The sequence below is a fragment of the Primulina huaijiensis genome, unplaced genomic scaffold (assembly GCF_012295235.1).
Source record: "Primulina huaijiensis isolate GDHJ02 unplaced genomic scaffold, ASM1229523v2 scaffold23545_ERROPOS1600000+, whole genome shotgun sequence".
Lineage (NCBI taxonomy): Eukaryota > Viridiplantae > Streptophyta > Magnoliopsida > Lamiales > Gesneriaceae > Primulina > Primulina huaijiensis.
Genome location: NW_027355809.1, coordinates 150,669 through 161,852, shown reverse-complemented (window position 1 = coordinate 161,852; position 11,184 = coordinate 150,669). Strand labels below are relative to the sequence as shown.

Sequence of the window (11,184 nt, the reverse complement as noted above, 5' to 3'; positions counted from 1 at the left end):
TTACTTTTAAATTCGTACGATTCACTAGCTTGTAAACGATGACTCTCAAATCCAGTTGGAACTCAATAAATCCTGACATGTCAAGATTTCCAAATCTTGGAAGATGACAAGCAACAGCAACATATTGTTTAGTGAAGATAAAATTTAAGTAAAAGAAAACAGTCTTGAAAACCCATAGAAGCACATGGTTTTCTTTTAATATGTATAAAATACTACTAAACGAATAATGGAAAAAGTTTCAAAGTGATAGTTAAAATGAATTTTTATTTACGCTTTGGAATTTTATTTAGTTATTCGTGAATATAGTTAAAATGCTTGTCTAGTCTTGTACTTGTCATCCATACAGCTTCCATAACCGGAAGTTGTACAGTCAAGGTTTGCCCTTTTGCCCAATTTATTTGCTTTAGCTTTTTACGCTCCGTCTGGAACACAAGTCTTCGTCAATGAATTCGGATTCCCCTGTGCATACGCCTGCCCATTTCTTTATTCATTCATATATTGGCAGCCGCAACATCTTCGCTCTCACATTACATAAATACCCTCAAGAATCAAGTGATATGTTACATTTCGAATCCTCTTTATCTTCACCATTGCTCTTTCATGACCCTCCTGATTTCTTTATCATCCCTATTGTCTGAGATTGAGTGGGCTTTTTTCCCTTCTTTTTTTTGGTTGTTAAACATGTGTTTTCTTTGATTTTATGGCAAAGCCTTGAATTTTTTTTGTTTAGGTTTGATTTAGCTTCTGATGATGAAAACTCTTGAGGTCAAGAGCCCTGATATTCTTTATAGATTTTTTCTTTTTCTTTTTGTTCTTTGGTTTTACGGCGAAGCCCTGAAATTTTTTAATCGCTGATGTGTTTTTCCTGATGTGAAGAGCTCTGATTATTCTTTATGGATTATTTCTTTTTAAAGAAAAGCCCTAGGTTTTTATGTGGGTTTTGATATAACTTTCACTCCTAATTTTATTGGGAAGGATAAAGATTATCTTGAAGTTGGTTGGGATGAAAAGGGTGAATGAAAATGTTAAGGGGTTTAACGAGAGTTTGGGGTCCAAGAAAGGCAGATTCTTCTGTGGGATTGATAATAGTGATGGGGTGTCAGTTACTGGTAACAATAATGGAATAGTAGATGCTGCAGAAACATATAGAACTGAGGGACTTTTTGAAGATGAAGCTTCTGGAGACTTTGGTCGTGTGATTTTTGGTGGCCTGACGCTGTCCAATGAATGGGATTTCGATGTAAATTTTGATCTGCTTTTTGGGAATACAGAACAGCAGAAATCTCTGGGTTATGACCTTAATGTTCCCGTTTTTGGATCATCGGTTGATGTAACAGAAACAGGCGTTCAAGAATTTACTCAAGAAAGGCCCTTGATAAAAGAAAACAGAGTGGAAGTCATTGACATTGTATCGGATGATAGTGATGAGGAGGTGGAAATTGTAGGTTTTAACTATGGCGATAAAGAAAACAGTGAACAAAAAGGTGTCGGGATGTCTTATGGTAATATAGAAAATTTAAACCTTGGATTGGAAATGTATAAGATGGATTGCTTTGTTGGTGAAAGCAGTTTGGTGGCAGGTTGTGAGGGGAGATATACTAGGGAGGAAAAGGGAAAGGCACATATAGATGATTCATGGTTAGCACTTGACAGCGATCATCCCATTCTTTTGGATTTGTGGCCTAAAAGTGACTTTTCAATGGAAACTATTGAGTCCCGAGAGGATTTTGAAGTCATTGCATGGCAGCCAGCAGCATCCCTTGCCTTACCTGTAGTGGCCACCGAGGTAATACAAGAGCAAGTATTTAGACCCAGAGTAACAACGAATTGTGTGGTCCTGCGAGAAACTGCTAGACGATTTGCTCGCATGAACTACAATATTGAAAATGGTGGAAATGGATCTTCTAGTCAGGAAATGAAGGCAGCCCCCATAAAAGCTAATGAACTATTAGGAAAAATGCCTGGCCCTTTTGCTGAAGCTCTAAAGTTGGTTAGACAAAAAACTTCAAAGAGAGAAGCACATGATTTAATTGAGTGGAAACCATCAGAAGAAAATCGGGGCAATAGCATTACCATACCCCTTGTTCCTTCACTGCTGGATCTGTCCTTGAAAGGTCTTGCTCAAAATGCTGAGGGCATACTGTCACTTGAATTGGTTCCTGATTTTCTTCGTAGAAGATTGACCGACGCGTTGTGTGATACAAATAGAATGAGTGTTCATGTTCTGAAGCTCCTGGTAGAAGGATATCCAACCGAGATAAGCGTAAAGAATAGTTCTTGGCTAACAGAAACACAATTTCAGCACATATTTGGGAATTTCCAGACCAAAAATTTAATGGTAACACTTCTTGTTTTCCTTTTATCTTAATCACTTTATAAATGCTTTTTCAAGGTAGTTATGTTTCGATTTTTAGGCACAACTTTATATTTGGATTTTTTTTGGGTATATAATTGCATTCCCTTATCCTATATTTATGCGTGCATGGTAGTTGTTAGACTATTATTTTTTTAGCATTACAAATAATGTTCTATGGTAGTGTTGAAAGTGGATGAGGATTTGGCTGACTAATGTTATGCTGTGTTGCATGGATACGAGTACGTGTTTTGTATCGAATATGATACGGATACGACGATACGGTAAATTTTGAAAATATNTTTAGTATTAAAAATTGTAGAAATATACATATTTATGTAAATACATACAATATACATCTTCAGAACAGTGATCTAAAAAGAAAAAACAAAAAAAAATTCAAAATTTTTTTTTACCAAAACTTGTCCGCTGCATGTCCTCGCCGTGTCTATCGTATCTGTCTCCTACTTCAGAAATTTTTTTTAAGGTGTCCATGCTACATAGATGGTACGAATAGACTATTTATTATACTATTTCCTTGATCAGCCTATTACAACCCAAGAGTCCAAGTGTTTTTGTTGATGTTCTTTGGGGTATTAATGGTTTGTTTCAGAGCTGTAGAAAGAAGGCTATTCATTTAATGTTAAAGTTATTACTTTCTTACTGCTAGTTTTTTTGTGTTTAAATTAGAGAAACAAGCAACTGATGATGCAATATGGATGCAGATTCTAAAACTTGACCTCTGTGGTCAATGCATGCTTGATGTAGCATTCAGGGATACATTTACTCGATCATCAAACAGTTTTTCTAGATTAGCTATTGTATCCCTTAGAGGTGCTTGTCGATTATCGGATAGTGGGCTTAAAGAACTTCTGGTTGCTGCACCTGCTCTAAGGTCTATTAATTTGGGTCAGTGCAGCCTTTTGACCTGCGATGGTATCAACTTCATAGCAGATTATCTGGGATCAAATTTAAGAGAGCTCTATATAGATGACTGCCAAAAAATAGATGCAATGCAGATTCTACCCTCTTTCAAAAAGTTCAGATGTATGGAAGTTTTATCTGTTGCCAATGTTCAGACTGTAACCGATCAATTCATCAGTGAAGTGATTAAAGCATGCGGTCAAAGTATTAAGGAACTCGATCTTGCAAATTGCTTGTAAGTTGATTCGAGTTGCCTGTGACAGATAGACAAAATAGAATGTATTTTAAGTCGGTTTAGCTTCTGACCGTTCTTTGGCTACAGGGAACTGACTGATTCCTCTCTCAAAATCATTGGAAGCAGCTGTGTCAATTTGTGCTCATTGAACATATCAAATCTGCATAACTTGACAGATATAGGAGTTGAATATCTTGCCAATGGATGTAGATCAATTCAAAAGCTCAAACTTTGCCGCAATGGATTCAGGTTTCTATCAATGCTCTCTATTTTCTTGCTCGCTTCGTTCTAGATTCTTGCGTCCTCAAGTCCGATGCATGCAATGCACGACAAACATTTGATTGAATTTAATGAGCTTGATTGTTGGTTTTTTGATAATGTAATACATGAATTGATTCAATTATGACCATTAGCTTACCTGATCATATCAACATTCAGCTTGCAACTGAGAACTGTGTTGACAATTTTGGCGAATGAAAATGCTATTATTTATTTTATAAATCATCGAGGCTTGTGAGTACTGAGTAGCTTTTGTTCTCTCATCTTTCCTGAAGAGTAATCTACTCTTCTTATTTTGACATGCCAGTGATGAAGCCATGGCGGCATTTATGCAAAGCTCTGGAGGGTCTTTGATGGAACTCTCGCTGAACAATGTGACTAAGGTACAACTATCTGGTACACATAGATTTAAAGTTGTTTCATGACTGGCTGTATTCTCCGTGTTTCACTCCACATTTACGTAATATTTTTAGCCACCATGAGATATATAACTCAAATAAGCTTTTATATCAAACATGGTCATGACAGATCACCTGTCAATGGTCGTTGTCAGCACCTTGTGAGCTAGGTTTTTTTGTTCCCCTTCTTTTCTTCTTTGTTTTCCGTTGAAACTTGAATCTGACTATTGATGAATTATAGGTTGGATTGAACACAGCCTTGTCACTTGCTGATTATTCAAAAAAGTTGTCGAGTTTAGACATATCATGGTGCCGCAGAATTACAAATGAGGCTCTAGGATTGATTGTCGATAATTGCTCCTCGTTGAAGCTGCTTAAGATATTCGGTTGTGGGCAGGTGTGTTTGCCAAAGCCAACGATATGTTTTGTTCTTCACAAAATTATTGTAATTTATTTTCAGCTTGGTATTGATTTGCTTACGAGCTATCATTAACCAAATTTGTCCGATGACCTATATTCTGTTTCTGCAGATCACCAGTGTATTTGTCAACGGACACTCAAATCCACTTGTGCGGATAATCGGATTGAATATGACGCCAATACTGGAGAACATAGAGCCTGAGGAAGTGCTGCTATGCCATTCGCCTCTCTCAGTTTGCACACTTCCTGAAGTTGACTCGTCAAATGACAGTTAGACTTTATTTCTTCCACTGTAGATTTTCTGACAAAACCAGAACGAAAAAGAAATAATCAAAAACTGGTGAAATCCCAAGAAAGGAGATGTGATTACATGTTTATCCATGTTATACTACCTATAAAATTGTGGATAACGAGCGAACATATTTTTATTTGATTATGTTTGACCTTTTATAGTTGGTCCGACTTAGTTCTTGATTCCATCTTTTGAGTTTCTTCTGTTATTTCAAATATAAAATCACAAATTGGTTAAGCATCTAAAACATAGAACATATAGATATACAGTCACAAATTGTTTAAGCATCTAAAATATAAACACAAGTCGACGTTATTTTTCTTATTGGTGCTCGTATCAGCCCTTGGAATTTTTTCCCGAATTCCCAAGTAAGAATGAGTTTACCATACTCGAAAAGAAAGTCAAGAACATCACATGCATGTAAATATTATGACATACATTACATCTAGTATAGTACAATCGATACATCAATCAAAATTTAAAGTTGGGAGTGGAACTTAAAAGTAACCATTGGATCTTGTCGACTTGTTAGCAGCAATTCTTCTCGTCCATTTCTTCTGAGATGCCATTGTCTGAAATATAATGTCTGCTGAAGATACTTCTGCGGGCGGAAGTTCAGCAGGCAGAGCAGAAGCTGTACTTGTGAAAGCATTCAAAACAAGAAATGCTAATATAGGTGAAAGATCCAGAGTCCCTCCAAGTGGTGGAATGATTCCACGGAATATGTTCAAGTATGGATCACAGATGGTGCTGAAAAAGAAACAAATCACATGTCTTGATTTCAACATTTTTCAGATTTGACATAGAGTTATGCGCTCGTATTTACATTTAAATCATTCAAAAGCATTTCAAAGATATGATGATGTTCATTACCTGAGAGGGCTGACCACTGCTGGTGGGGCATTAGGGAACCATGTCAAAACAAGCCGGACGACCAACAAAGTGTTGTATATGCTCAAAAAATTCAAAATTCCATTAGCAACCACAATTCCTGCAACTGAATCCCCTGGTAAAATGGCTGCAAAATTTTGATTGGACAGCATATCCAACTTCCGGCAGTTTCTACGAGGAATCTGATATAAATGTTCAAGTTTGTATAAGAAACTACCGTGGTGAATTACATGTCAACATTCTTGGCCAGAATAGAGGGCCATAGCCTCTAATGGCTCGGCATCCCTAATATCTCAAAGCTTCAAGTAAATTCAGATGCCAGTCACCAAAGTCTTATCCTAATGCTGATCCGACTGAAATGATACGACCACTAAGAATGAAATAGAGAACCAAGAATTCTACGAAAGAAGATACACATACGCTTACATCACCAAGTAAATGGCTCACTAAAACTGGAAAAGTTAAATAGCCTTTTTTCCTCGAGCAGCACCAAACCATTAATACTCAATACACCCCACCCCAAATCCAAAACACAGGGTTGGGAGGGTAAAAGGAGAACGGAGAATTTTAGCAAACAAGTGTATTTTGAGCTTTTAACAATACCAACAAAGTGCCCTGAGCTACTCCAAGAAACCCGAATACTTGATAATGGTCAGTCTCATACGACAATAAAAACAATTTCGAACGTACAAACGACGATTCTTATTAAGATTGGAACTTGGACCTAACTCAACCCCAAAAGCTAGCTCAAGGGGGAGGATTGTCCAAGTCCATATATGCAAGTCACAGGTATTTTATCCATCCGATGTGGGACAACTAACACACCCCCTCACGCCCAGGAATGAACATATGGAGCGTGAAGTTTGCAAATGACCCAACTATGAGCAGAACGAGTGGTACAACACATAACGGTAGAACATGAGCTCTGATATCATATTAAGATTGGAACTTGGACCTAACTCAACCCCAAAAACTAGCTCAAGGGGGAGGATTGTCCAAGCTCATATATGCAAGTTACAGGTAATTTATCCATCCGACGTGGACAACTAACAATTCTCAAATAATGTATGTATCTCGTGTCGACTTCTCTGCAAGACGATAGAACCACTCATCAAAATTGAAGTAACCTAATCACAAAAATCAGTATTTTTACTTGACTAATAGCGACAGTGATCAAAGAGCAGAAATTTCTCATATTTCCCCAAAACCCATCAACAAAATCTTGAATTGGATAAATAGAATACCTGAAAAGAACATTGAAGATGAGAAGAAAGGGATATTATAGTATCAAGAAACCCATTTCGCGAACTGATATGATGCAGCATCTGGATGCATTTGTCGACATTCGAAATGATGGATCTTCGGACTTGCCGAACAGCATTGGAAGTATCCGGCAACAACTGGAATTTGGGTTTCTGTCTGAAAAATGGGGCGACTTGGATGAAATTAAAAGGTGGTGATGAAAGCGGGAGTGCGAGGAAGTTTGAGGCTGGGTTTTTAGGGTCATCCGAGCAGGAATTGTTCATCTTGAACACAGATGAGGGAGAGAGAAAAGATAACTTGGGATTTGAATTGGATAAATGGAAAAAATCACCCCCAGTTTTTTAGGAAATTCTAAATCTACCCTATCCCTCTTATCTTCCAGTATGTGGAGTACACAATTATTTTCTATGGATGATATCTTTTGGAATCGGGGGTCATTTTATTATTATTAATTTTAGGGAAAAACTTGTGTGGACAGTCTCACGGGTCGTATTGTGAGACGGATCTCTTATTTGGGTTATCCATGAAAAAGTATTACTTTTTATGCTAAGAGTATTACTTTTTATTGTGAATATGAGTAGGGTTGACCCGTCTCACAGATTAAGATCCGTGAGACGGTCTCACATGAGACCCACTCTTAATTCTATTAGCTTAGTCTTTTGTTTCTGAAACAAGTTATGTCTAATGACTTCTTGTTGTGATTAATGCAATTTGTTTCTTTGATTAGAAAAAAAAGGCACAGTCAAAAAATTGTTTATAGTGATAATTTTATGGATAGGATAATTATTATTTATGTTTTGTTTTAAGAATTTGTGCTAAGCTATTGGATTTGAATCAAACTTGTGCACGCAGCCGTGTCTGCAACAAGTCTCAATATATTGTTATATCAATTCTTGTTCAACTTTGTAGAACGTTTCTGTTGGCTGTTTGTGTGGATACAACAAGTCTGAAAGTAGTTGCTTACTACATATTCATGTTAAAGGATATCTCGAAATCTTGAAAGTTACAACAAGGAAGTTATTTTGATAGGTCATAACAGAAAGCAACGTCCAAGACCAACAGCACGAAATCAGTTGGGACATAGGCTGTTGGATCTCGGTTTTCTATGTGTCCAAACGCAGCGAAAGTTTAAAATTTTATTTTATTTTGACAATCAAAATATGTTTATATTTGGGCACTCGTATGGTTTTATCATAAACATTCATAGGGCGTTGGAATTTCATACCTTAGTTGAATTAATCACATGGCTCCAACTATTCCGGGTTTAGCGGAGATAGCTCTTGATGAAATCTCTACGAACTTTCTTCAAAAGCTTGTTTCCTTCTAATCAGGTCCACGACTAGATGATTTATTCCTCTTCCAATTTGCACTAGAAAATATGGAAGAGATTTTGCGTAGGAGAAAATATTTGAGAGACGGCTCAAACTATTTACTTCAAGGTGGTCGAAATTCTTTTGAGAGGAGAGGAGAGGTTTTTAGAAAAATTATGAATGAATTCTTATCAACCCTAAGCCTAATACACATATATATAAGCTTAGGGCCCATTAATAAATTAATTACTTAATGGGCTTAATCAATTAATTATTCTAGTCCAACTAGTTTAATTAATTAATTAATCTTTTAAAGTTCAATTAAAAACCTTAATAATTTGTATGTTGGTCTTGTACTCTTACAAGCCCATAATACATACACCCATTACATTTAATTTAAATCATTTATAAATTCAACATTTGAATTTATTAAATTAAATCCATTATAAATTCAACATTTGAATTTATTATAAATTCAACTCCTTGAATTTTATTACCTCCAAAATTTAATATTCAATAAACTCAACTTTTGAGTTTAATAAATTAAATTCTCAAGTTTTATAAATTCAACACTTTGAATTTATTCTCTCCATATTTCATAAATTCAACTTCTTGAATTTATTATCTCATAAATTCAACTCCTTGAATTTATTTTCTCAAAATTTAATTATCATAAATTCAACTCCTTGAATTTACTATATCATAATATAAATTCAACATCTTGAATTTATTCTCTCAAAATTTAATTATCATAAATTCAACTCCTTGAATTTACTATAATATATAAATTCAACTACTTGAATTTATTCTCTCAACGGGAATAAATGATCCAGTACTTGTGTGACCCTCAATGGTTCAGGGATACAGCTAGCCGTGGGTTCACAACTCTTTGTGATTCAGAATAACACTTATTCTTATTCGGGCTTACCCTAGTTAGCCCCATTCTTTTCATCAACACCTTGATCAAGAATGTCAGAACTCATTTCTGATTGCACCCATCGGATCATGGTAAGAGCGTCTAGTAGCATCGCCCCATGATCCCCTAGGTATCGCTGATAGTGCCTACAAGAACCAGTCGATTATGATTAACGTACAGTACGGTCCCTTCATCTCATATATCCCGATCGAATCTGCAACCATTGGTTCATCGAGGGTTGCATATTAATTCGATAACTATGTGACAACTATAATAGTGGCATCGCGTGTACTATTGGAGAACTCTTTCTCTAACGTACATCTCATACTCTGGCCAGAGATTCCATGCACTATTATTACATCAGATCACATAGGATATCCACACCCGTAGGTGAGCGGTGAATCCCCGACTACAATGCACTGGCTCCTATATGTGTCGCAACTATACCCAACCTCGCCACCTGATGACTCTCCTGGAGCCGGTAAACGAGTCAAAGCACAGCCCTAGCATATAGAGCCTCAGTGTTGTCCCGGGTCGTAAGGACTAATGGTGTACAATCATAACCACGGACTTATCCTCTCGATGAATGATAACCACTTGGAAAGTCCGAGGGAGGGTTGTTCGGTATAATCATCATATGACTACCCATCTGTATGTTTGGACATCTCTATGCCCTTACCAAGAAACGCAGTACACAACATCACAGATGCTAGTCTCGAGCTCAAGCGACCTTTATCCATGTTTTAGGCGGCTGAATCGACTAGGAACGAATTTAGATCATACAGTGTTTACAAATGAGTTTCAACATCGAATTACGATTCATTTGTATTAAAGTATAATCAAGGTCTTTATCTATGTTTGAAATCATGGGTATACAGATAAAGAAATAACAAACCATGAAATAATGAATTATATTAAAATAAAGATTGTTCTTTACAACTGAGTCAATAAAATCCCTAGTCAACAGTTGACTTGCAGGGCATCTACTCTAACAATCTCCCACTTGCCCTAGAGCCAACTACCCATAAACTTTAATCCCATTGCTTCGCGATGCTTTTCAAACAATGGTCCTGGCAAGGGCTTTGTAAGTGGATCAGCAACATTATCTGCAGAGGCGACTCTTTCAACTGATATATCTCCTCTTCCCACAATCTCCCGGATGATGTGGAACTTCCTCAGTATATGTTTGGATCTTTGATGAGACCTTGGTTCCTTTGCTTGCGCAACGGCACCAGTGTTGTCGCAGTACACCGGGACTGGATCAACTCCATTAGGAATGACGCCCAACTCTTGGACAAAATTCCTCATCCAAACTGCCTCTTTGGCTGCAGCTGATGCAGCAACGTATTCAGCTTCAGTGGTGGAATCCGCAACGTGTCTTGCTTGGAACTCTTCCAAGAGACAGCCGCACCATTAAGCATGAATACAAAACCAGAGGTCGATTTCGAATCATCTACGTCACATTGGAAGCTAGATTCAGTGTATTTCAATTCTCCACCCCCATAGACCATGAACAAGTTCTTAGTTCTTCTCAAGTACTTAAGAATATCTTTCACGGCATTCCAATGCATTGAACCAGGGTTCGCCTGATATCTGCTTGTAACACTCAGAGCGTAAGCAACATCAGGACATGTCGATATCATACCATACATGATACTACCAATGGCTGACACATATGGAATACTTGTCATTATCTCTATCTCTTCATCAGTTTCGGGACACATGGCTTTAGATAGAGTAACAACATGACACATTGGTAAGTATCCTCTCTTGGACTCTTCCATAGAGAATATCTTCAGAATGGTATCGATATAAGTGACTTGGGTGAGTCCCAGCATCTTCTTCGATCTATCTCTATAGATCTTTATTCTCAATACATAAGATGCTTCACCCATGTCCTTCA

General features: G+C 37.0%; 2 protein-coding genes across 2 annotated transcripts; one reads left to right on the top strand and one right to left on the bottom strand.

Annotated features, from left to right (window-relative positions):
• Nucleotides 1-336: 336 nt before the first annotated feature.
• LOC140967040 (uncharacterized) lies at nucleotides 337-5,071 on the top strand. The gene is made up of 6 exons (XM_073427387.1): nucleotides 337-2,338; nucleotides 3,079-3,512; nucleotides 3,600-3,761; nucleotides 4,099-4,174; nucleotides 4,431-4,586; nucleotides 4,720-5,071. The coding sequence occupies exons 1-6, from the start codon at nucleotides 1,004-1,006 to the stop codon at nucleotides 4,882-4,884; spliced, it is 2,328 nt and encodes a 775-aa protein (XP_073283488.1). The 5' UTR covers nucleotides 337-1,003; the 3' UTR covers nucleotides 4,885-5,071.
• Nucleotides 5,072-5,165: 94 nt separating this feature from the next.
• LOC140967042 (ylmG homolog protein 2, chloroplastic) lies at nucleotides 5,166-7,448 on the bottom strand. Its single transcript, XM_073427388.1, has 3 exons — nucleotides 7,037-7,448; nucleotides 5,775-5,974; nucleotides 5,166-5,651 (listed from the first exon to the last, which is right to left on the bottom strand). Exons 1-3 carry the CDS (start codon nucleotides 7,316-7,318, stop codon nucleotides 5,399-5,401), a joined length of 735 nt encoding a protein of 244 aa, XP_073283489.1. The 5' UTR covers nucleotides 7,319-7,448; the 3' UTR covers nucleotides 5,166-5,398.
• Between the last annotated feature and the right edge of the window lie 3,736 nt (nucleotides 7,449-11,184).